This window comes from Lissotriton vulgaris, chromosome 10 (assembly GCF_964263255.1).
Source record: "Lissotriton vulgaris chromosome 10, aLisVul1.2, whole genome shotgun sequence".
Taxonomy (NCBI): Eukaryota; Metazoa; Chordata; class Amphibia; order Caudata; family Salamandridae; genus Lissotriton; species Lissotriton vulgaris.
In genome coordinates this window covers 854,594,591-854,621,114 of record NC_141698.1, presented here as the reverse complement: position 1 = coordinate 854,621,114, position 26,524 = coordinate 854,594,591, and the positions used below count along the sequence as shown (strand labels likewise).

Below are 26,524 nucleotides of genomic sequence, written 5' to 3'. Positions count from 1 at the left end.
CCATCGCTTCCATTGGTTCCAGGCATTGTGGAACCTGTCATGGACATATTCCTGTCTCCAGCGACCATTAAGGCGGTGCCGACTCGCATCCAAAGGAAATACAAGCCAGCTACCTCTGACCCGGTCTTTAAGACTGATCCCCCTGCAGACTCTGTGATCGTAGCAGCAGCACAAAAGACACATGCGGTCACTGCTACCTCTTCAGTACGTCCAGATAAGGACAGCAGATCCCAGGACTCGTGGGGGTCGCAAGGTCTGCAGCTCTGCCTCTGCCTTCTATACTGAAGGTCTCCAGTGCGGCAGTGCGGCCGCGCTTTTAGGCAGATATGATTTAGCCTTAAAGGATTCCATGGAGCGCTTCAAATCCAAACTGCCAAAAGAAGACCAGAAAGACTTTGAAGAGACACTGACAGAGGGCTGTCTGTTTGCGAACCAGATGATTAGCACGGCTGCCGATGGCGCAGTGCTTTCGGTGCATTCGTATGCGCATGGAATATGCGCCAGAAGGTCGTCTTGGTTACGCTTGACAGGCCTCAAACCCGATGCACAGCAACACATCTTAAACCTTCCATTCTCTGGTTCCTCTCTCTTCGGCTCCCACACTGACGAAGAGATGAGTAGAATGAAAACCGAGCTGGATACTCTCAAAGCGATCAGCTTGGAGAAGAAAAAGGAGTTCAAGCGCCGATACATGACCAACCAGCGCAAGGGGGCTTAACAGAGGGTTCAAACCCCTCAGTGGTCCCAGAACAAGAATCAGGGCAAGTCCCAGTTTTATTGGAGGAAAATCTAACAGAGGTAGAGGGGTCACCAGCAACAAGCCTCTACTACAGCGAGAGGAGGGAAGTCCTGAGCAGTGGCTTCCTCTGGCGCTTTTGCCCACTCAAGTGGGAGGAAGTGATTCTCAACATCTGGCAGAGTGGTGCAGCATCACAAAAGATTGTTGGGTGCTGAATATACTGTGCAATGGATACACACTTCGTTTCTGTGCGCTCCCAAAGAACATTCCTCCAAAGAAGTCTTGTCCTCACCAGCTCGATCTGCTCCGAAGAGACATGAAGGCTCTTCTTCAAAAGCAAGCTATAGAAGAAGTACCACCCTCTCAAAGGGGAAAAGGAGTTTACTCCATATATTTTCTTGTCCCCAAAAAAGATCAGGAAGACAAGTTCCAACCCATCCTGGACCTTCGTCTACTAAACAAAGTCATAGTAAAAGAGAAGTTCCGCATGTTAGCTATTCACCAAATATGTCCACATCTACAAGTAGGGGATTGGATGTGTTCGGTGGATCTGCAAGATGCATACTTCCATATTCCAATTGCACTACGTCATCGCAAGTACCTATGGTTTGTGGTCGGCAAAGAACACTGTCAGTACAAGGTGCTGCCCTTTGGGCTCAAGTCGGCCCCACGAGTCTTCACCAAATGCATGGCAGTGGTGGCAGCCTTCCTACACAAAAAGGGACTCTTCGTCTATCCATTCCTGGACGACTGGCTCCTGAAAGGCCCATCTCCTCTACAAGTAGAAAGCGACTTACACGTTTGTCTGCAACAATTGCACAATCTCGGCCTCCATGTCAACATGGAAAAGTCAGTGCTACTTCCAACCCAGTCCATCCACTACCTAGGTTCCATTCTGGACACAACCTTGGGAAGAGCGTTTCCTTAGGAGGAGAGACTTTTTTCGATGCAGCAGAAGTGCAGGATTCTGCCCGAGACCCACAGTCCGACAGGTAGCCTCCCTGCTGGGTTCCATGGCATCCTGCATCTTCCTCATACCACACGCCAGGCTGAGGATGCGTCTGTTGCAGCAGGCGCTGTAGGGCCAATGGGATAAATCGAAAGGACGCTGGGAAGACCGGATCAGTCTTTCCCAGGCAGCGAGATCTTCCATCAAGTGGTGGACTCGGCCTCTGAATCTGTTGGTGGGGGTTCCTTTTCACCAACCACTCCCGGCACAGTCCATAGTGAAAGACACGTCTCTCCAAGGCTGGGGGGCACACATGGGGTGCCTTCAAATACAAGGTCGGTGGTTGGCACAAGAACAGTCCTACCACATCAATATGCTGGAGCTGCGAGCAGTGCATCTCGCTCTCAAAGCCTTTCTCCCCGCAATCGAATCCTGCTCGGTCCTGGTACAGACTGATAACACAACCACCATGTTCTACCTGAACAAACAGGGCGGCACGCGATCACGCCTTCTCTCCCACTTGTGGGACACCCCCGCGCCGCACGGCCACCAGCTGCTGCGTGTGCCCCCTGCCGCCCTCTGCCTCGCTGCCGCCTCGTTTTGCCGGCTCCCGCCGCTGCGAGTGGTTTTTCTTGTTTTTTTTCTTGTTTTGTCGATTATTTGTGCTTGTCTGGATTAACTTGCTTTTTTCCCTGTTGTTTGCGTTCATTTATACCTGTTTGTACTTTATTGTAATTTTCCTCCGTGTTGCCCTCCTTCCTTGTTGTCCGCCTACCTCGACGCCCCCCGCCCTCCCTTCCCGCCACCGCCGCTTGTCCCCGCCCCTTTTGCCTTCTGTAACCCTCCCCGCTCCCGCCTCCCAGCTGCTCCGCCCACCCGCGCACTTCGCCTTAAATGGCGACCGTGCGAACGCGCAGCGGTCACGCGCAGCGGGCGCGCCGATTGTGCGCCGAAGGCGCGCCAAAGGTAAGCCCGTCTACGCCTGGACCGCGCCCAGTGCCAGGACCCCTGGCCCACGAAGACCCCGACCTACCCGCCTGACGTACTCCGCCGCCACCCTCACCGCTCTCAACACCGGCCGACTCCCAGAATGCCATCTAGCCACTCCACGACGCACCCACGGACCTTTCAGCTGCCACGCCTGCAGGTTCTCCTGCAACCGGACCAGCCCCGCACCAGCACCCGCCAAGTCGAACTCCAGCAGCACCCACCTCAAGTGCTTCCTGCTCAACACCCGCTCCGTCCACAGACACGCCATCGAACTCTGGAACCTCCTAGACGCCACAGCCCCCGACGTTGCCTTCCTCACGGAGACCTGGATGAACGCCTCATCAGCTCCCGACATCGCCATCGCCATCCCAGAGGGCTACAAGATCGTCCGGAGGGACCGAAACGCCAACCAGATGGGAGGAGGCATCGCCATCATCCACAGGAACACCATCCGTCTCACGACCAGCATCGACAACACCCTGACCAGCGCCGAACACCTGCATTTCCAGATCCACACCAACCCGAACACCACCCTCAGAGGCACCCTGATCTACCGACCCCCTGGACCACGCACGCAATTCAGCGAGGACATCGCCGACTTCATCAGCCCGCATGCCCTCCCCTCCGCTGACTACATCCTCCTGGGAGACCTCAATTTCCATCTGGAGAACAACAACGACCACCACACCAGCACCCTGCTCGACAACCTCGCCAACCTGGGACTCAAGCAACTGGTGTCCACCCCCACCCACCTCGCCGGACACACACTCGACGCCGTCTTCTCATCCAGCTCAGACATCGACTTCAGCCACGCCACAGAGCTTCAATGGACGGACCACAGCTGCGTCCACTTCACCTTCAAGAGAACGACGACCCACCAACACCAGCAACAGACCGCCCGCAGAAGCTGGAACAAGATCACAGCAGACCAGCTCGCCACCTCCTTGAGCCAACACCCTCCTGCCAGCTCAGCGAACCCCAGCCAGGCCGCCGACTACCTCACGAAGTGGATCAGCAACTGCGCGGACGAACTCGCCCCGCTGAGGACCCCGCCTAGCAGACCCGGCAGCAAGAAGGCCCCATGGTTCACCGACGAACTCAAGAGCTCCAAGAAGAACTGCCGAGCCCTCGAGAAAGTCTGGAAAAGGGAACCGACAACGAACAACAGAACCTCCTACAAACTTGCCACCCGGAAACACCACCAGCTGATCCGCGCCGCCAAGAAAACAGCATTCAAGGACCGGCTGGACAACAACGCACACAACTGCAAGGAACTCTTCAACATCGTGAAAGAGCTTTCCAACCCCAGCGCAGGAAACAACGACATCACCCCATCGCAAGACCTCTGCAACTCCCTCGCCTCATACTTCCACAACAAGATCGCGGACATACACAGCAGTTTCAACAACCAACCAACGCACACCACGACCGACCAGCCACCCCCCCCCACCACCACCCTCCACGCCTGGACCCCGATCAGCACCGAAGACACCATCCACACGATGAACTCCATCCACTCCGGATCACCGACCGACCCCTGCCCTCACCACGTCTTCAACAAAGCCGACGCTGTCATCGCACCCCACCTGCGAGACATCATCAACACCTCCTTCGACACCGCCATCTTCCCTGAAAGCTGGAAACACGCCGAGCTCAGCGCTCTCCTCAAGAAACCAACAGCGGACCCCACCGACCTCAAGAACTACCGCCCCATCTCGCTTCTCCCGTTTCCAGCCAAAGTCATCGAGAAGACCGTCAACAAGCAGATGGCCGCCTTCCTCGAGACGAACGGATCCCTCAACCCCTCACAGTCCGGATTCCGAGCCAAACACAGCACCGAGACCGCCCTCATCGCCGCCACCGATGACATCCGAGCCCTGATGGACAATGGAGAAACAGCGGCCCTCATCCTCCTAGACCTCTCCGCGGCATTCGACACGGTCTGCCACCGCACCCTAGTACGGCGCCTCAGCAACATCGGAATCCAGGACAAGGCGCTGGAATGGATCATCTCCTTCCTCGACGGAAGAACACAGAGAGTCCGCCTACCACCGTACAAGTCAGAGGCCTCCGAAGTCATCTGCGGCGTCCCCCAAGGATCATCACTGAGCCCCACCCTCTTCAACGTCTACATGAGCCCCCTCGCGGCCATCGTACGCAAACACCACCTCAGCATAATCTCCTACGCCGACGACACCCAGCTGATCCTCTCCCTGACCAACGACCCCGCCGCCGCCAGAGCCAACCTGCACGAAGGGATGAGAGAGGTAGCCGAGTGGATGACGACCAGCCGCCTGAAACTGAACTCGGACAAGACGGAGGTCCTCATCCTGGGCTCCTCACCCTCCGCCTGGGACGACTCCTGGTGGCCTCCCGCCCTGGGCACCGCACCCAAACCGACAGACCATGCACGAAACCTGGGCTTCATCCTGGACTCCTCCCTCTCCATGACCAGGCAAGTCAACAGCGTCTCCTCGGCGTGCTTCAACATCCTACGCATGCTACGGAAGATCTTCTGGTGGATCCCCACAGAGACCAGGAAGACCGTCACCCAGGCCCTCGTCACCAGCCGACTGGACTACGGCAACGCCCTCTACGCCGGGACCACCGTCAAGCTCCAGAAGAGACTCCAGCGGATCCAAAACGCCTCAGCCAGACTAATCCTCGACATCCCACGATCCAGCCACATCTCCGGACATCTGAGAGACCTTCACTGGCTCCCCGTCAACAAGAGAATCACCTTCCGCCTCCTCACCCACGCACACAAAGCCCTACACGACCAAGGCCCGAGCTACCTCAACAGCCGAGTCAACTTCTACGCTCCCAAACGCCACCTCCGATCAGCCAACCACGCCCTCGCCGCCGTCCCCCGCATCCGAAGAGCGACTACAGGAGGAAGGTCCTTCTCCTACCTGGCCGCCAAGACCTGGAACTCCCTCCCGTCCGACCTGCGCCTGACCCAAGACCACCTCTCCTTCAGGAAGAAGCTGAAGACCTGGCTGTTCGAGCAGTAGCGGCTCCCCCCCCCCAGCGCCTTGAGACCCTACGGGTATGTAGCGCGCTTAATAAGTGTCACTGATTGATTGATTGATCTCCCGGGAGTCCCGGGCGATCTGGCACTGGCTACTCGCTCGGATCCTCTTGGTGGTAGCAGTGCACCTTCCAGGAAAGTTAAACATCAAGGCAGACGCACTCAGCAGGCACTTCGAAGAGCAACCAGACTGTGTGCTAAACGACGAGGTAGTGGCGGACCTTTTTCATTGCTGGGGTCGTCCAACTATAGACTTGTTTGCAGACGACAAAAACAAAAAATGCCACGCCTTCGCGTCCAGATTCCACCGTCCAGGGACAAGGGGGAATGCATTCTTGATGGATTGGTCAGGGACATTTGCCTACGCATTTCCTCCCCTGTCTCTGATTCCGAAGGTGGTTTCCAAGCTCATCAGATCGGACATGGAGATGATCCTAATAGCTCCGGACTGGCCACGGCAGTGGTGGTACCCAGACCTTCATCTGTCTGTGTGTCCACACAGACGTCTACCTTGCAGGCCGGACCTGTTGACCAAGATGGGCGGGAGAATTCTGCATCCCAACTTCCCCTCGCTGAGCTTGACCGCATGGCTCCTGAAGTCCTGCAATACGGACATTTTAAAAGAGGCTAAGAGGCCTTCCACAAGAGCGTCATATGCTTTCAAATGGAAGAGGTTTTATCTTTGGTGTAGGGAGCGTCACCTTGACCCTACGAAAGGGCAGGAGGATGTTATTCTTCCATACCTTCTTTCCTTAGCAACATCTGGGTTGAAGTATGCTTCTATTAGAGTGCACTTGTCAGCCATTACGGAGTATAGGAAATCGCTGAGCCAAACATCTTTCTTCCAGATGCAAGTGGTCAAGGACTTCCTCCAGGGGTTGAAGAAAGTTTACCCCCCCCCTGTTCGAAATCCTTCTCCTCCTTGGGAGTTGAACCTAGTGTTATCCAAGTTGATGAGACCTCCTTTTGAGCCCATCTACAAAGCCTCATTACAGCATTTATCTTGGAAGGCCACTTTCTTAGTTGCCATTACATCAGCGCGCAGCAAGCGCTGTGTACAAAAGAACCTTATACTGTTTTCCACCACAACAGAGTAGTCTTACGGGCGCATCCATCTTTCTTATTGAAGGTTGTGTCTGATTTTCATATTAATCAGTCCATTTCTCTACCATCCTTTTTTCCAAAACCTGAGACCCCGGCTGAGCGGTCGCTGCACTCTTTGGATCTCAAAAGAGTGCTTACATTTTATTTGGAAAATACCAAGGGCATTAGGAAGTCGGATCAGCTATTTGTCAATTATGGTTCCATGAGAACGGGCTTTCCAGCTGCTAAGAGATCCATCTCCAGATGGATCGTCTCCTGTATTAAATTGGCTTATCAGCTAGCGGGCAAGCCTTTACTGTTGTCACCTAAGGCACACTCTACTAGGGGGAAAGCGGCCACAGTAGCTTTCTTACATGATGTCCCTATGTCAGAGATTTGCAAGGCTGCAACCTGGAGATCAGTTCATACCTTTACAAGGCATTACTGCCTAGAATCTGATTCCAGGGCTGATACTCAAGTAGGACAAGCCTCCTTGAGGAATCTATTTGGGTAGCCTGCTACCTGCACAAGCTTAGTTTTTCTAGGCTTATTAATGATATTACTGCTTTGTTGCTTCTTTGCCCGCAGGGAGATGAGGTGAGGCTCGCTATTCTATTCTAATGCTTATGACTATTGATGAGGATTCCCTGGAAGAGAAGGATTAGTTACTTACCTGTAATCCTAGTTATATGTGCCCCACATATATTTAACCATGAATTAATGCAGGATCTTCATGATCTTCGTGAAGAGGGTGACATCACATCGCAACCACTTAGCCAAATACCTAGCCAACATGTACGTGGGCCCCTCACTAAGTTTAAGTCAAAATCCAAATTTTGTCCGATCATGCTTAGTGATAACATAGATATCTTTCACGACAAGGTAACACAGGAACTTAAAAACTTGTACAAAAAGCAGAATGAAGCGAAAAGAAGATACACGGCAAGTGATGATGCATATCAGAAGCTTATGAAGAAGTTGAAATCCAATAAGAACCTAATCATACGCCAAACAGACAAGGTTGGGAACATCGTTCTCTGGCCGTACATTATGTACATGGAGGAGGCAATGAGCCAACTGAGTGACACAAATTGTTACAGGCGTAGTGAAATGTTAACAGTAAAAGCATCTTGGGACACCTTCTACTCTAGCTTAATAGCTTGGAAAAGTACCGGACTGTTATCAATTGAAGAGTTTCGCTTTCTCAAAAATGACAACATGATAATGCCTGTGGTATATTTTATACCTAAAATCCATAAGAACTGGACCTGCCCTCCAGGTAGGCCAATAATATCTGCATGTGGTAACATTATGGAGAATGCAAGCAAATATGTTTAATTACTTCCTTCAAGAATCTGTACTTGCATTGCTATCCTTTATATTGGACACTGGGGACTTGCTTTGCATATTGAAAAATGTGATATGGTGTGATGATATGCTATTGATCTCTATGGACGTTTCCTCCTTATATACCAGCATACATCATAGGGATGGTCTTAAGGCAGTAGATTACTACCTTGGGCAACGTCCGATTTGTTATTTAGAACATAAGATGTTAATGGCTATAATCACCATGTGCCTTGAGAATAACTACTTTCTGTTTGGGAAACACGTTTATCAACAGATCAGAGGCATGTGTTTCCCCTAGCTACGCCTGCCTACACATGGGACTATGGGAAGGGCAGGTATTATTATCAGATGACAACAAATTTATTAGTACCCACATAGTTCACATGTTTAGATACATTGATGATCTGCTATTTTTTGTGGAAAGGGACGGAGAGCGAAGCCACAATCTTTATTGACTCTCTTAACAACAACAACATGAATTTGCACTTTACCAGTCGCATTAGCAAATCCTCAGTGTTTTTCCTTGACGTAGAAATATTAATCTCAAACAATCTCCTCAATACCAGCGGGCAATTCCCTGCTACATGCGGAGAGTAATCACTCTGCCCAACTAATCCGCAGCATCCCATATGGAGGGATGCTGCGGATTAGGAGAATTTGTGCGTAACAGCACAAAGGGAGTGTCGATTAAGATTCATTGAGAGGGGTTACAATCCTCTTATGATCGACAAAGCAACAAGAAAGAGCAAATGCACAAGATAGGTCTCAGGCGTTGGAGACTAGACGTGAGATTAGATCATGTTCAGGAGAGGATCAACCACTGAGGCTAATATTAACATGTAGCAATCAACATCAAGCTATCAGAAAAATTGTTACAAAGAACTGGCCTCTGATTAGGAATGACCCCGTACTAGGGGGGAGACTAACCCGCTCTCCCAACTTGACCTTTAGAAGAGCTAATGCTATGAGCAACATTCTAGTCTCCAGCAGTCCAGAAATAAAAACTAGTGATCCGTGGATCTTGGGAAGCAAAGAATTTATAAAATGTGCGACATGTAAGGCATGCAAACAAGGGGTTAATAAAACAGAATATTTCAGCCCCTTTAAGAGTAGACCCATTAAAATAGATAAGAAACTGACATGCTGAACCGAATTTGCCATATACGTGCTGGAGTGTCCTTGTGGTTTAAAATATGTGGGGAGCACAAAACCCCAGTGCCATAAAAGAATACTTCAGCACTTACGAGCAATTAAGAACGGCGATAATACATATCCTGTTGCCAGGCACTTTGAAGCAATGCATTCCAAGAACTCAGATGAGTTGAGATACTACATGTTCAGCATACTCTTACCACCTTTATAGAGAATAACAAACTGCTGCATGACTCCCAATCTGGTTTCCGTGCTAACTACAGTACGGAGACAGCTCTTGTGGAGGTGACCGACGCCATCAGGGAGACGCTTGATCTTGGGGGAAAGGCCATGTTGTCTTGCTGGACCTGTCGGCGGCATTCCACACCGTCCCACACGCCGGCCTCCTCCGAAGACTCTGGGAGGTTGGTCTGCGGGGGACGGTGTTGGACTGGTTTCAATCCTTCTTAACCGACCGTCGGCAGGTGATCTGGGCTCCTCCGTTCTCCGCGGAAATGCCTTCGCTAGAGGTGGGGGTGCCTCAAGGATCCATCCTGAGCCCCACCATTTTTAACATTTATGTGGCCCCTTTGGCGAAGGTCGCGGAGGCATTTGGAGCCCGGGTCATTTCATACGCTGACGACACCCAGCTCCTGTTTACCTGCAGGAAGGGAGAGGTTTTTAATGGCGACAGAATCAGAGACTGCCTGAGTGCCGTTTTTGCATGGTTTCAGCACCAGAACCTGAAATGTAACTCGGATAAGTCCGAGTTGCTCTTTTTTGGTTGTGCTGAGGACCCTGGATGGAAATCGTGGTGGCCTTCCGACATGTTCCCCCCTGAGAAACCATCTGCCCAAGTAAAAAATCTGGGTGTGGTATTCGACGACAGTCTTTCTTTTCGTCCCCACATCACGGGCCTGGCGGGGAAATGTTTTGGTATCTTGAAGATGGTGAGGAAATTTCTCCCACTGCTTTCCCTTCAATATCGCAAGAACATCGTGCAAGCACTCGTGGGTTCGCGTTTAGATTACGCTAACGCACTTTTCGCTGGTCTGCCTAAATATCTGGTATCCAGATTGCAAGTTGTCCAAAACTCGGCGGCCAGAGCCATCTTTGGCCTCCCACGGAGAGCCAGTGCCTCTCTACTGCGCGACAGGCTGCATTGGCTGTCTATCCCCAGCAGAATTAGTTTCAAGGTCCTTACGTTGGCGTTTAAAGCCCTCCACTGCATTGGCCCAGCTTACCTCAGGAAGCGGATTGTTCGCTACGTTCCCCGGAGGAGTTTAAGATCTGCTGACCTGGCTAAAGTGGAGATACCAGTGATCAAACGCGTGCGGATGGGAGGCCGGTCTTTCCAGTTTATGGCGGCCAGGTTGTGGAATGAGCTCCCTCTATCACTCCGCAAGGCTAATAATCTTCTGGCCTTTAGAAAGGAGCTCAAGACGCTCCTATTCTCCACCTAACCAGTGGGCCTACAGTGTTTCTGCCGCTGAGTTTTTCTTGGTTATGTTCAGGACTCTCTGCCAAAGCGCCGGGACACCCGATCTGGGTAGCCGTGCGCTCAAGAAATACAGTTCTAACATAACATAACATAACATAACATAGTGGATTGCATTCCCCCTTTGAGGAAAGGGGGTGATAGAAATGCCAAATTAAGAAAATTGGAGACCAAGTATATGCTTGAGATGGATACAAAAAGTCCGAATGGTTTGAATTCCACAGAAGATTTTTTTACATTTTTATGAAATAACTCTGTTTTAAGTGTAGATATCTTCTAGTGTATTGTACATCTATGAATTCAAAATTTTGCCGCTTGCTGAAACATATATATTTAATACTGATTTTAATCACTTTTATACTTTAATATGGTATGGGTACACATATTATTTACACTTGCACTTTATTTGGACAAAATGTTGATTTGCCCACTGGGGCTCAATTAATCGTGTGACACTGCCACATAATCATTTTATGACGCTAGCTTCAAATGTGCGTTTGAATTTTGATGCTTCATATAAATTGTTGCGGTTTTGTTAATGAGGAATTCTAAGCACAGATTTTAATTAATTGTGTTTTATTAATGGATTTTTCTACAAGGTGATATATTTTTTTTTAAATCGTGTTTATGATGAAAGTTACTACTTTTTTAAATATTTGTTATAAATATTTAAATCTTGCATCTTTGCACATATTTTGAAATGTGGCGCGCTTTGACTTTCTGTATTTTACAGATATAACTGTGTGGTAGTTGACACGTAGTCTGTTGTCCGTTTTCATTGCACTGTACTTTGCACTTGCACTTTAAATTGAATGAAGCTTCCCCATGTGACTTGTCATGTGATCAAGGTCCGAGCAGGACCGAAACGCGCCATGGCGGAGGTGCTGGGTGAAAGAAAATAAAATATTGCAGCACGACTTTGGGTCCGCGTTGTCTCTTTGGAGAAAACATTCCTGTGGTGAGACGATATATATATATATATTTCCACCATACATGAATAACATGCATTAGAAACATGAGAAACAACAACAAAGCTTGTTTAGAAACTGTTTTAATGCTCAGAAAGCAGTAGAAATTCTCATAAAACACTGAAAGCCTAGAAAGCTTCCATGCTGCATTGCAAATACACAGTCTAAAAAGACTGAAAAGCTAACCTGTAGCTGCATAGCAATAAACTTACACCGTGCCTTTAAGGCACTCCTGACCCCCAGCTTCTCATCATGCCTCAGGGATGACAGTTAGGTCAGTTGTTCTTTGCGGAGACTGAATAAACCAAAGAACAAAAAGGTTAACAATATTTCCAAAGTATAGTAGTCCTTTGCCCGGGGAGGATACTCCCACACTGATTCCAGTGTTGGGTTTAATAATGCCTGCACCAAGAGAGCGCCTTAGATGTGCCACCTTAAAACCTACGAGCTTCTGGTGTGTTGGCTAACTGCTTTCTGCTAGCCTGCCACCCAAAACAGATTTCTGACCTCCCCGGGTGAGGGCCTATGTTCTCAGGAGGTCAGAAACCAAGCCTGCACGAGAAAAGGTGTTTACACCCCCTCCCTCAGGATGACCTACTGATTAGCACTCCTAGGCCGGCGAGCTTCAAAGAAGTGCCCACCTTTGAAATTCAAATCTGGCTCCCCTCACAGGAGAAGAGGCTTCCCCCATTTGTCAAGAGCACTTTGACAACTGGGCAGGCGGGAAATTAGCTAGTTAGATATGCTAGTACCGTCCCTAATATGGCCATCTTTGTGTTGGTACACATAGGAACTCTGGAACAGAGTTATGCCCACAGGAAGTGATCATATCAGGGACGTAGTGACCCCAGGAGTCAGTAGCCCATTGGCTATCCCCCTACACTCCCCTAATGCTCCTAAATTCAGTATTTAGGGGAGCCCCTGGTACCAGAATTGCAGATCCTTCTGACCTGAAAGAAGACTGACATTAAGAGAATTAAAGCAAGTACAGAAACCCAGCAACTGCCCTAGCACCAGCCCTGCCGGCCTGCCTGCTGACTTTGATAATTACACCAATAGACGACTTGTTCTGCTGCTGCTGATTCCCCAAAGCCCGGGAGACCTGCCAGCACTTCACCCTGGAACCAAGACCTCCCAAGAAACAGCAGACCTGCTTCCCTACATCCTGCAGGCATCAAAAGACTCCTGCAGGAATTTTCTGAACACAGAAATACAACACCTAAAGACACCACTGCACCCGTCGCTCCAAGCCTGAGTTGCAGTGGGCGAATTGTGTCATCCTACAACACTACACGCCACTTTACTCCATGCAACTACATTCTATGATACTCTATTGCAGTACGCCATTCTATGCCACTCCAGTCTACACCACTCCACCATCCATTATACGCCCCTTTACTTCACTCAACTTTTCTGCACTTTGCGCCACTCCACTCTAACCCGGCACCACACTATTCAACTCTGACACTCTACGCCACCTTTATCTACAGTACTCTAAAATACTCTACGACACTCCTCTACAACACTATTTGTCATTCAACTCGACTCCACTGTACACCATTCCAATCTACCCTATTTCACGCCCCTCTGCAACACCATACTCCACTCTACAACACAATATTTCACTCTATGGCACTCTACTCCACGTCACTGTACTCCACTCTTTGATAATCTGAAACGACTCCATTCCATGTCACTACACGCTACTCTATCCCACTCTGACACTCTACTCCGACACTCCACTCCGACACTCCACTCCAATCCCTTCTACGACACGCCACTCCTCTTTGCTCCACTCTGTGCCTCTCCACGCTCTCTACACTACGTCACATTAAGCCACTTTACTCCATGCCACTCACCACACTCTACACAACTCCCTTCTACAACATTCCACTCTACTCCGCTTGACACTACTCTACTCTTTTCCACTCTGACACCGCTCCACGCCACCTTACTTCACTGTGCCCCACTCCAGGACACCTCATGCTTCTTCACTCTACAACACTCCACTCTAATCTATTCCATTGTAGGACACTCTACTCCACCTTACTCCACTCTACGTTCATGGAAGTGCGAGACCGATCTATAGATGTGCCCGGACAGGACCAGAAGCTTGTTTGCCTACCTCGTTGCTCTTTTGAATGGTTTGTGTAGACGGGCCTATCGCTAATGAATAGTGTCCCATGGGACCTTCACAAATAGCGTTACAGATGTATATAACACCAGGGATATTAGCATAGACCTTTTCATTCCCTGGTTAGTTAATCAATAGTCTCCTTTTTGGTGTAATTGTGGAAAACGTTTACACTCGCCAGTTAAGTTTCGCTTGATGTCACCTTCCAACAAACTTTGCTGCTTCCACTGGTACGATTCCTCAGAATGACTTTTTGATGTCGGACGGTATGCATCGTAGTCTGTTGAAAACTCTGGCCCCTACATTCTTTTTTGCCTGTTAAGGAAGTATATTTGTATGAATGCTTAAAAGATCAAAGCAATTGGATCGAATAAAGTTCTGATAAAGTCCTATCTATAAAAACTGATTCGGAGTGTACTCTGGCTATTGCGATAATGTTGTTTAACTAGTAGATTGTTCACAGTTGTATTTATTATTTGAGTAATTCTAGGCCTTTAAAGTGTGCAAAGCTAACTTAAGTCAGAATGCTGAAATAATGAGTACAGTTACGTAGCTCACTTAACGATTTATTGCATATGTAATCCCTGATAAGGATTTAGCTCATTTGTACTCATTGCATTGACCTCGGTACAGTTAATAGCTTATTGTAATATTTGAATGTATGATTTTACGTTTACATTTAGATCTCTACAGTGGATAGATTGTTTCACTGAATGGTCTTAGCGAAAAGGGAAGAATGTTGTCCAGTGAGCAGCGTTGCAAAAAAAAACAAAAAAACTTTGCTACACAATCTTCGAATCACATTGCATAGAAGTGTAGGGCACTTCTAGATGGATACGTCGCTGATGGTTGATCTTGTTGCAAACTGGCAACTGTCAAGGAATGATTCCTCGTTTGATCCCAATTAGCTGATAGCATTGCCATGGGTATGCCCAGACTTGGGTCCCTTGCTCACTTTGCCACTGGATTCAATTTATCTGGCTGATGACGGGTGACACACTGAAAGGATGCTTCTTTCCAGACCAGGAAGGACCTGGGCTGGCAATTTGGGCTGGATTGTTCCCATGGGGAGCAGGGTCATGACTGATTTGCATATGGCTGGGTCCAAACGGGGGTGAGCAAAATAACAATGGATTAAACCCAGATCTGTGACGGGGGGTGAATAGTTTAACACTACATCCATCATTTTATTTTGTTATGTTGCTATTAAAAATATACATGGGTGTAATAACGAAGAAAATTTGTATAGCGCAAAGTGTGTCTTGATACTTGCACATATATAAGTACAATATATCCTATATACTGTATATTGAGTAGTCATTCTATAATCTTTGCCTATGTTTACCACCAAATGCAACATATTTTGTTACCTATTCGATGAGCCCTTACTGTTCTTCAAATACATTTTTTTAAATTCTTTTTTAAACCTTGCCTTCTTTCAAAGAGACTGATAAATTTGCATGATTTAAATTTCTTTATTTTTTTCCTAATTGGCATGTGAAGTGATATAGAATATGAGTGTTTCCCTTTGTATACTTGCAGAACTGTGTGACATCCACTTAACTCCTTTGACTTCTTACAACTTCTTTCCACCTGGACACAGCTCTGGCAAAAACACTACTATTTGTCCTTTGTATGTAGTTACTACACAGAGTCTAAACAACTTTCTCCTTTTATGTATATATGACAAGACCGGTTTTAAAAACTCTTTTCAAAGATATTTTGTGGACAATACCAATACTGGTCAGGTGTTTGACTACAAGTGGACTTCTTGACAGTCTTATTTGCTTGCATCTAATTTGATTACCTTCTTCTTGTCTTTGTCCCTCTGCTGGAGCAGTTTCTTTACCACTTTTTTCACTGTATGGCTTGTATCCCTCCGCAGCTTAAATTGTAGGAACTACTTTTTTCTTTTTTTCCAGCACTTCTTGGAGTGCATGTGTTTTCTTTCTCTTTCCCTCTTGTGCTGCTTCCCCGTGAATCCCTGCCCCACTTTTTTTTTTAAACAGATTTTATTGTGTGAACTCACATGTCGTGCATCTCTCTGACACCCAGAGACAAATGCCACCATCAATGTGTCGGCTATATCCGTAGTCACATGCATAAACCTGAACCTCCCCCCACTGATGAAGTAGTACCACCAGATATAATCAAAAAGCAACCCACCCTCCTACTCCCCGCACCCACTCAGCGTGCCAACTCTCCCACCTGACGCATAAAATAGTAAAACATTACATCCCATGTATATTCCATACCAACTGCCACTGTTCCCAGTCTGTGACCTCAAAGCGTTGGGAGGGTGACCTCCTCGGGTGGCGGGTCAAGGTCCAGGCACCGATAGTCTGCCCACTGTTTCCAAATTTTGAAATGCTTCCGGGGACAGCCCCTTGCTAGGAATACTGGTTGTTCCAAGCCCATGCAATAGTCCATTCCGTTCCTCCAGGCCGTGAGTGACGGTGCCTGGAGGGACTTCCATGCCCTCGCAATGTCACGTTTCGCCAGCGTGAGTCCTAACAACATTAAATGACGCTTATATCTGTTCCCACCAACCCCGGCCATGACATGCAGCAGTGCTAGTTTGGGGTCCCTCTGTATCCTCCAGGCTAATACTTCATCTAGGCAGCGATGGAAACCATCCCAAAACCTTTGTATCGATGTGCAGTCCCACACCCTATGCAGTAATGTGCCAGGCTCTGACCCACAGCGAAGGCAGTCGGGGGACGCCACTAGTCCCGCCTTCCAAAGCCGCTGTCTGGTGTAATATGTGCGATGCAAGTATCTGAACTGAATTAGAGGCAGGCGCGTGGATATGGCTGCTCCCCTGGGACTCGACCCAATCCTCCTCGTCCAGTTCCCCGATATGCCGCTCCCAGCGGGTTCTAAGGCCACTCAGGTCTGCGGTGCAGTGCTGCACTAACAGCTGGTAGATTCGAGATAGTTTTTTGTCTGGCAGCTCCCCCATGAAAATTTTCGCTTCAATGGGACTAAATTCAGGGATCTGTTCCAAGCCCACTAGGGAGGGTGACAGAGCATGGCGGAACTGGAGGTATCTATAGAACTGGGTGCGGGGCATTCCGTAGTCCTCATGTAAGTTCGCAAAGGATTTCAGGGTATCGCCGGATAGGACGTCGCCCAGGGTGGAGATACCGATGGCGTCCCAGCCCCCGAAGCCCGTCAGGATATCCAACTGTGGGAGCCTTCCTTTGCGCCAAAGGGGGGTTTCCCGCGTAGGGACATGCCACCAGCCCGTCCGCCGCAGCGCCTGCCTCCACACGTGAAAGACCACCTGCGTGGCCGACGAGAGGGATCTCCTAAGGGGGCCAAATACAGCAGCGTGTGCACGGACGCCGAACCCATTAAATGCCTTTCGACAGGGTAGGCCGGGTCTCCCCGGTCACCATACCAACAGTCATTCAGCACCAGTAGATGCGCTGCCTGGTAGTATGAAAGCACGTCTGACGTGGCCAGGCCACCAGTGTAGGTTGATAAGCATGTCCGTAGAGCCACTCGGGCCACGCCCCCTTCCCACAAAAATGTACTCAAGGCTGAGTTAAGCTGCCGAAACCAGCGCGGGGGGGGTCACATGCGGATGATTCTGTATTTGGTAAACGAGGCGTGGGAGTGCCACCATTTTAAAGATTGCAGACCGCCCGACAATGGATAACGGCATCTGCGCCCAGACCTTCAGGTCTTCGCATACCCGATCCCATACTGGGGTGATGTTGCGGTCCCGGGATAGTGCCGCGTTCTAGGACAAAAAGACCCCCAAGTACTTCACTCCATCCGTCGCCAACCGGAGGCCCGACGCCCAGTCCCCATCACTCCACTGGTCGCCCAGCAGCCACAACGTGGATTTGCCCGAATTCATGTATAGGCCAGAAGTCTCGCCAAAAATCTGCAAGATGCGCAGCAGTCGCGGGCCAGAACGGTCCAAGGCAGTGAGGAAAAATAAGACTTTGTCCGCGTACTGGGCTATCTTGTCGGTGAGACCAGGTTCCCACCGGAATCCCCTGAGCTGAGCATCAATGCGCACCCACACCGCGAGGGGCTCCATAGCGAGCGCAAATAGGTATGGGGAGAAGGGACAGCCCTGACGCGTCTCCCTCCGGACCGGAAACGATCGCGACACCGCGCCCCGACCCGTACCGAAGCCGTGAGGCCTGTTTATAGTAAGTGGACATACGCTAAGAACCGTGGGCCCAGATTTAGGCGGCTCAGCAGGGCAAAGAGATATGTCCAGCTGAGAGAATCAAATGCCCTATCCATGTCCACTAGGAACAGTGCGGCCGGCTCTCCCAGTCCTCTCCAGGCCGACACTGCTGCCTGAGCCCGCCTGATGTTATGGCGGGTAGCCCGCTGGGGCATGAACCCGGCTTGATCCGGATGTACTACATCCGTAATATGTGGCTTGAGCCTGGTAGCAAGAACCTTCGCCAAGATTTTGGCTTCAGTGTTCAGGAGCGATATAGGACGGTAAGAGGCATGGCTCTCCGAGGGTCTCCCAGGCTTCAGAAACACCACCACCTCGGCATGACGCCAGTCTGGCGGAAGTGAACCGCTCTTGCATGATTCTTCAATCACAAGTCTAAGAAGCGGGCCCAGTTGAACCGAAAACCTCCGGAAAAATACACTTGGAAATCCGCTGGGGCCCGGTGCCTTGCCCAGGTTTAGTTCGCCCAGGGCGGCGCCCAACTCCTCATCTGTCAGAGGCTGATCTAGCGGGTCCCTGACCTCATCCGAGACAGCTTTTGGCGGAAGATCATCTATAAAACGCTGAACAGTGTCAGCCTCCAAGCACTCCCGGGGGGCATATAGGGCCTCATAATACCCGGCAAAACTCTCCGCCATCTCCACTGGGTCTATCATGGGCTCCCCCTCGGGGGTAGCAATGCGAGGTAGCGGCCGGGCATGCATGATGCCCTGGCAAAGACGGTGCAACATTTTGCAGGACTTGTCGCCCCACTGGTAAACCCGACTACGAGTCGCCAACCAGGCCTGCCTCGCCTCGCCCAGCAAGACCGAAGCGTATTGTTGTTGCGCTAGCACCAGCTGTCGCCGTGCCGGCCCGCCATCCGCCTCTCGGGCTCTGCGCTCCAGTGCTTCCTGCTCCGCCTCCCGTCGCACCAAGTCCCTACGTCTCTCCCTTCTGGCCGCCACGTACCATGATATGTCCACTCCTTGCAAAGTAGGCTTCAGCGCTTCCCAGAGAGTAGACGGGGAGTCAACGGACCCCCTGTTCACAGATAAATAGTGATTTATTTCCACCGTCGGGTGCGCTGTTTATTTATCCAGATTCAAGTGCCAGGCCGACATCCGCCACCGAAAAGGCTGCGTGGCCGGGCCGACACGCAACGCGGCTAGCACCGGCGAGTGATCTGACAGGGCCCGCTGTAAAATGTCCACCGATGCAATGCAAGAGGCAGACCCCCTAGGGATAAGAATGTAGTCCAACCGGGAGAACGAATCTCGCGCCGCCGAGAAGTATGTGTAGTCCCTTCGCGCGCCATGTTTGTGTCGCCAAACGTCTAGCCAGTCCAGCCCTGCGATCAGTGCTGACAGTTTGGTGTCGGTTACCACTCTCCCTTGATCCTGATCCGCCGCCACCTATCGCAGCCTTTGTCAGCAACATCGTTCCAGTCCCCACCCACAATAGACAAAGAGTCAGGAATTTCGCTCCACAGGGACATTATCTTTTCAACCAGTGGCCACTGCAGCGGCGGTGGGGCATAGACGCTACCAAGAGTCACCCTATCTCCCCCTGCACTATCACATATCTGCCCTGTGTGTCTGTCCAAGTGCGCTTATAGATGTATGGCACCCTGCGGTGTATGAGGACTGCCACCCCTCTAGAGCCCCTTGTAAATCCGGAGTGAAACGCCTGGTTGTAACCCAAATGCTGCAGACACCGCGCTCTGGTGCCCAGCAAATGAGTCTCCTGCAACAAAAGAACATCCACACCCGCCCTCTTGGCATGCTGAAACACGGCAGCCCGCTTAATTTTGTCCAGCATCCCTCTCACATTCCAATCCATGACCCGTAGGGATCCGGGGCCTACCCGCCCTCCCTCCCTAGCAGCAAACATCTGCACAAGACAGCAAGTATAGGACTAAGAGTTCCAGCATCCAGCCAACATGGCACATGGCAATCAGTAGGCAGTAGAGCGCATGCAAACAAGTCCCCCCCCCCCCAACGCCCCCCACCAACTTCTCAAGAACCCCCATCCTCCCCCCCCCCCCACCTCCCAAACATGGAAGCACCTGTCGCGGACGGATGCCGACCAAGCTCACAACAGGGGAGCAAGCGCCGCCTCCTCCAATGGATCCCCAAGTAACAACCCATAGGAACCAGGCCGTCACTCCCACCCTCCCATGTTGAACAGGACGGGCTCCCAGCCTAAGTCTACATTGCACCCGGGCTTCCATTACGAACATATACATTGATCAGCGTTCATGTCCCACTGTCTTCAAGGCACTACAGGCTGCTGATCTTGTGTCGGGTCGACCTGGCGCGCGGCCGAGCCTGAGCACGAACTTCTGCCTGATCGCCATCCCCTACGTCGCTGACGCTGGCTCCTTAAGCCCTCCTTGGCGATCCTACTCGAGGAAGAGTCTGACTCTCCGTCCCTGGCAGTGTTCAGCCGGATTTTGACCGTCTCATCAGTCCATTGAAACACTTCTCCTGGTGTGTCAAAGAACAGCGTGCGAGACTTATAGACAACTCGCAGCCGCGCCGCATGGAGTAACGCATATTGGAAATTCAGATCGCGGAGACGGGCTTTGGCAGCAAGGAAGGATTGGCGCTGCTGCTGCACCTGCTTTGTGTAGTCCCAGAAAATCATGATAGTGGCGTTGTCGTGTGTGAGGGTACCCTTAATTCTCGCCTGCCGGAGGATAGTGTCCCGATCCGCATAGTTCAGGAATTTGGCAATGATCGGTCTCGGGCGCGCACCGACTGGCTCGATGGGCTCTTTCCACCACGAAGCATCTTGACAGGGCGTCCGCCGGAATCCAGCCCTCAAGCCACTGCGCTATGAAGGTCTCTGCAATGCCCTTTTCACACCCTTCCAGGAAAGCCAACGAAGCGCAGGTTGTTGTGTTGGGCCCGTCCTTCCGCATCCTCCACCCTCAGGACCAGGTCCTTCTGCACTTTCTCCATGTCATCGACTTTCCGTTTAAGGGTAGTCACGTCGCCCTCAACCCCAGATATTCGAGTCTTTGCGCTTGTAATGCTTTCCACCGCATTCCTCAAGTCTTGTCGGAGAAGGGTCACGTCTGCCCCGACTGCCCCTATCTTGGCATCGAGCATGTCCCTCGACTGTGTGATTGTTGCAAGCAACGCCGCATTGTCCGGGGCGGGTGCCGAGGGGCCACCTGTTCCCACCGCCTCCGTGAACTTGTCGATGGGCCCATGTTTGCCCTGTTCCACTCCGGCTCCTCCTCGTGTCATGGCTAGCTGATAGTGCCGCACTGGATGAGGATCCTACTGGTAGCTTGATTATTTCCGCTGCTGACTAGGCCTGGAGGGCCAGGCTCCACCCCAACCAACGGGTATGAGTCAGGAGACCGTATCCACAAGCACTGGCCCAGTGTTGCAACGAGCCGGTCCTGGCCGCGTGCTCGAGTGTCCCGGGGACCCCCACCTAGGTACCCCCTGCTCAGCCAGCGCCCCTCCGGTCACACACAGTCTCTGGGTCCTCCCCACCGGGGCCCGATCCGACCCCCGAAATCCAACCTGGGGGGAGCGCAGCACTCACCACTGGGCAGGACGTCAGTAGGCCCTTTCCTTCCCACCGGGGCTCTCCGCTGCCGCCGTGATGGGTGCTCGGCTCAAGATGGCGGCACGCTCTGTCAGCCCCTCTTGGACTCAGTCCACTCTCATCGGTACGGGGTAATGTGCCTCCCCGCAGGCTCCCAGTGGCAATGACACCCCACAGGTCACCAGTCCTCCCCACCGGGACCCGGCTAGGTCCCCAAGTATTCACAGTGCACACCAGCAGCCCGGTCAGCTAACCGCTCATGCTCCCGGGGGGGGGCGTCCGTCCAGCCAGCAGGGGGTCTCGCCGGACCTGCACCTGCCGGAGCCGCCCGCTCCCAGCCCTCAAAAGGGACAGCAGCTCTCAACACCGCGGCCGACCGCTCTCAGCCTTCTGTCCCACGCCTCTGTCCAAGCGCCATAACCGTCTGGGCTCGTAACTGTAGGGTGGCGGTCCTCCGCTGAAATGGCCGCCTCCAGTGCTCCCCCACCGGATGCTCAGTGGGGCGCCCCCGCAGCTGCCAGGGACGACGGAGACAATAAGGCGCGGAAGGGCTCCGGGTCACCCGAGTCCCCAGGAGAGGTCGCGCACCAGGTCCCTCCCACCGCAACTCCAGCAGACCAACCAGGCAGCGCCAAAATCGATGTCCCTGCGGCACGGGCCCCGCCGAGCTCCACCGGCCCGGCCGCACCACTCTGTGAAGTTATCCACTGGGGATTTGCCACCGGAGCACTGCCGGCGGGGACCCGCTTTCTGCTCCAGGTATGAGTGCCGCACCTCTCTCCACGCCAGCGGCAGCGGGCACGCCTGGACCTGGAAGCCCCAAAATCGAGGTCCCGGCTGCCTAGGCCCCAGCGGACCTCGCCGGACCCCGTTGCGTCGCCCGGCCGCCGCTCCTCCTCCCGGGCCTCTGCGAGGCTGAAAACGCCACAGAGTGTAGTCCTGCGCCTCCGCTGCCGATTACCAGCAAAAGGGAATTTGTGATGAAGCCCAGGGCCAGGATAATTGTTAGTAGTATGTCAGGCTGGTCGGAGCTCAGGCTCTACACGACCGCCATGGTAGCCGGCTTGGCCACGCCCCCCTGCCCCACTTTTTCCATGTTCCTCCTACCATACTCCCACAAGCTCATCAGTTACTTCTTTTTTTTTTAATCTTATGTTTTTTCCAGTCTCCCCTCCAGCTCAATTATTGCTCAACTGTCCTCCGCTCCAATATTAACTTTTCCTTGTTCTTTCAGTTCTCCCCACCCCTTACTGTAGCATTTTCTTTAAAAATAAATCAGGATTTTTTTTTCTATTTTCTATATCCCCAAGAGCTCTGTTATATAGTCACTTCTTTGTGCACTTTCACGCTTATTTGTTTTATTTACTGCTCCAAGATCGTCCTTGTCCATCATGAACTAATAGCAAAAAGTCTTGTTCTTGCTGATCCTATTCCACTTTGGCAAGCAAGCATTTTCTTTCCCATCATTTTGCAGATGTGGGACAGCATTGACAAAAAACATTGGTAAAGCCAAACGGGTATAGTAACACCATTGAAATGCAAGACCTATCGGCTTTGCTATTGGTTGTTAAACATTACTTGGTCCTAGTCTCTACAAAAAGCTCCTGGAAATTTAGTCTTATATATTGGGTCATCAAAAACTAGAAGAAACTGTAAACACAAGTGATTATTCGCCAGTAGAGTCATCAGCAGTTAGTAACTTCATCTGTAAGTAGAGTAGAGCATTGTGTGTTAAATCAGAAATAATACTGTGCCTATTTTTATTTCAGCATGTTGAAAGTGAAGAACACAGGACATTTGCTGAGAGTGACCAATATCAAGTTGTAGATGATGTGATATTCAAGTTTCCTTATGACTTTGTGGAATGCAGAAATGAGAAAATCAAAAGGTATTTGATCTTTCCAGTAAAGGCTAACGTAGGCAACCTTTAATTGCAAAATGTGGTACTTTTTATTATATTTAATATGAACACATATATGGCTTGCATTATTTAATTTTGGGGGTAATGAATACTTATGTATTAGCTTTGTAAACAGTTTGTGTTGATATTTTTTCAGTAACAAGCATTAATTTGAGATTGAGGTTGGAGGATGAATATCCAGTGCAGAAATCTCAGACTTTTATCCCTAAACTTATTTTTGGAAAAACCTTGATCCTGTATTTTCTGGAACTCTGATGTAAACCTCTGATTTTCTTTCCTCTTATAAAACAAATACTTTTGAAGATATTGTAGGGGAGCCCCTTTTATTTACCCAACTTAGCCCTTTGTCTTTCATCTCTTCCAAAACTCAAACCTAAACCTCTCAGTAATCTAACCTAATTCCTGTCCCCAAGACCTATGCCTTAGTAAATTCTTTACCTCTCTTTCACTCGGACGTCCCTAACAGTTGCCCTTGCCTTGAGTCAAACCTTTGCACTAACCATAGCCCACCCCCAAACCTTATCCTAACCGTAAAATTAATCTCAATGGTTCACAATTAACGGTACCCACCTTTTTAGATGCTTATTTTTCTTCGGTGTTTTTTGTAATCTAGCTATCTTTTATTGTTTTTGCTCCAAGATAAGAATGTCCACCTGCCCACATATGTGCCTTATGGTTCTTTATTTGCTAAATAACGGTTTTCGAAAATGGTTTTTCTTGTTTTTCTTTTTTTTTTTTAAATATTATTCCCTTTTGTAAAATGTTGAGCTTGTGACAGAAGAATTCCTACTTTTGGCAATAAGCTAAATAATCCCAGGCGTTAGGCTTGATGTTTTGCTTAGCTGCCTTTCAGCTGAAGCAGTGCGGCAGGCAAGATTTAAGTTGGACACTTCATTATAGCGTAAGGCTAGATATTTTTAGAAACAAGTAAAGGTTGTTAGTCAACTTCTTCCCCAGCTTTGCATCTTCCATTAATTCACACATTCCCCGCTTCCGGACTTGGAGTATTTTTATACATAAGCAGTATATAGTATCTACATGCTTTTAAAAAACTGTTGTTTTTTAGTTGTACATTCACCTCATATTTAACTGACCAAACTTAAGATACTGAAAGGAATGTGTTGCGCTCTGAAGGACCCAATTCTGAAGAATGATTCTAACTGTGGATTCCTCACCTTGTGAATATTTCCCAGGCATTAAAACATATCCAAACACTTTGAAATCAGTACTCTTGCGCATTGGTATGTCGCGCTGTGTATCTCCACCTATGTGTGTGAAAAACAGTTACTGCTTTTCTGCGCTTCTAGACAACGATCTTATCCTTGGTCTTCTGACTGAGCCTTTTCATCAAATTATGCAGCATGCAAGAGAAAATGTAATCTGTCAAAACATGGTTTTAACGACACGTAGGGACTGTGCAAACAGTTATCTGTGATGATGTTAGACCTAAAAGTCTTAGAACGGTCTTTCACTCTCCTCTACCCTCCCTACCCCAATGTTTTGCCTTACTCTACTTTTCTGATCTCATTTTTGCTCGTTTTTGGACTCTCTGCACGTTACCACTGCTAACCAGTGCTAAAGTACTTATGCGCGCTCCCCTAAACATGGTAATATTGGTTCATCCCCAAATAGCATATTTAATGTACTTATATGTCCCTAGTAAAGTGGTACCACTTGTAACCAGGGCCTGTAAATTGATTGCTACTAGTGGACCTGTAGGACTGATTTTGCCACCCACTTAAGTATCCCTTTAATTACGTCTCAAGACTGCTATTGCAGAGCCTGTGTGTGCAGTTTACACTGCCGTGTTGACATAGCAGAAGTAACCTCTTGTTAGGCCCAAACCCTGCTTACCCCCTCCCCTGGCAATACTCTGTTTATTGTATTGGTATGCATATTTTAAATGCTAATAAAGATCTTTTTTTTGTGGATTCCTAATTAAAATTTCATAGATGCCAAACATGAAATGCGTATATGTCCCCAATCAAAAGTTAGCATTTATTAAATGTAAAAACGCAGCCTAATGTTTCCTATGGGACAGGTAGACCTCACAGTAGTGAAAAACTAATTTAGGAGTTGTTCACTACCAGGACATGGATAACTTAAAAGTACACGTACAACCTTTTAATTACACTGTAGCCTGCCCCATGGGCTACCTTAGGGGTGACCTATATATAATAAAAGGCGAGTTTAAGGCTTGGCAAAGGGGTTCTATTTCCAAGTTGAATTGGCAGTTTAAAACATGTGCCAGGCACGCCACTGCAGCCTGGATGCATTTTTAAAGAGCTACTTAAGTGTGTGGCACAATATGGGCTGTAGGCCCACTAATAGCATTTAATTTATTGACCATGGGTTTATAGTATACACTCTATAATGGACTCATAAATAAATTAAATAGGCCAATCCGGTGTAAGCCAATTTTACCATGCTTAGTGGAGGAAGCACAAGCACTTTAGCACTGGTAAAATGTGCAGTCATAAGGCCAACAAAAAGAATGAACTGAAAGGTAAATACAAAATTATGGGGTTGACCCTGCATAGAGGGCCATGTCCAAAACACTTCCTCGTTGGTGAAATGGAAGAAAGTTTAAGTATCTTATCTTGTCATGAGATAGGAATTCAGTGTTCGTTGCACATGATAACGCACACCTAAGTTCCTCCTTTTTAAGTTAATATCTTCAGCCCTTAGAGCCTTACTAAGCAGTATTGTTTCCAGTGACAAAGGTCAATGACACAACATTTCACTTGAGACTTGAAGTGGCTTTCTAGATTCTGGCAGTGAGGTGCCTCTTGTGATTTTCTTTCTTTGCTATAAATTCATTGTATGTCATTTATGGTTGAATCGTCCCGTTAATGTTATGCTCATGAACTACTGTCAAGCCTTGTGAAATGCAACTTAAACACTCATCTTGGAATGTGAAGAAACTTTCTTTGAGCTATCTACTAAAAATGGCATGGACTCTGAAGTCACAGAG

At 49.6% G+C, this 26,524-nt stretch overlaps 1 protein-coding gene across 1 annotated transcript in view; it reads left to right on the top strand.

The window, feature by feature from the left end:
* The window catches only part of DBF4 (DBF4-CDC7 kinase regulatory subunit), a 179,256-nt gene that overhangs the window by 148,273 nt on the left and 4,459 nt on the right, over positions 1 to 26,524 (top strand). Inside the window, exon 12 of the mRNA XM_086941796.1 lies at positions 23,399 to 23,517. Within this exon, the coding sequence (XP_086797922.1) occupies positions 23,399 to 23,517 (119 nt within the window). The remainder of the gene's footprint in view (positions 1 to 23,398; positions 23,518 to 26,524) is intronic.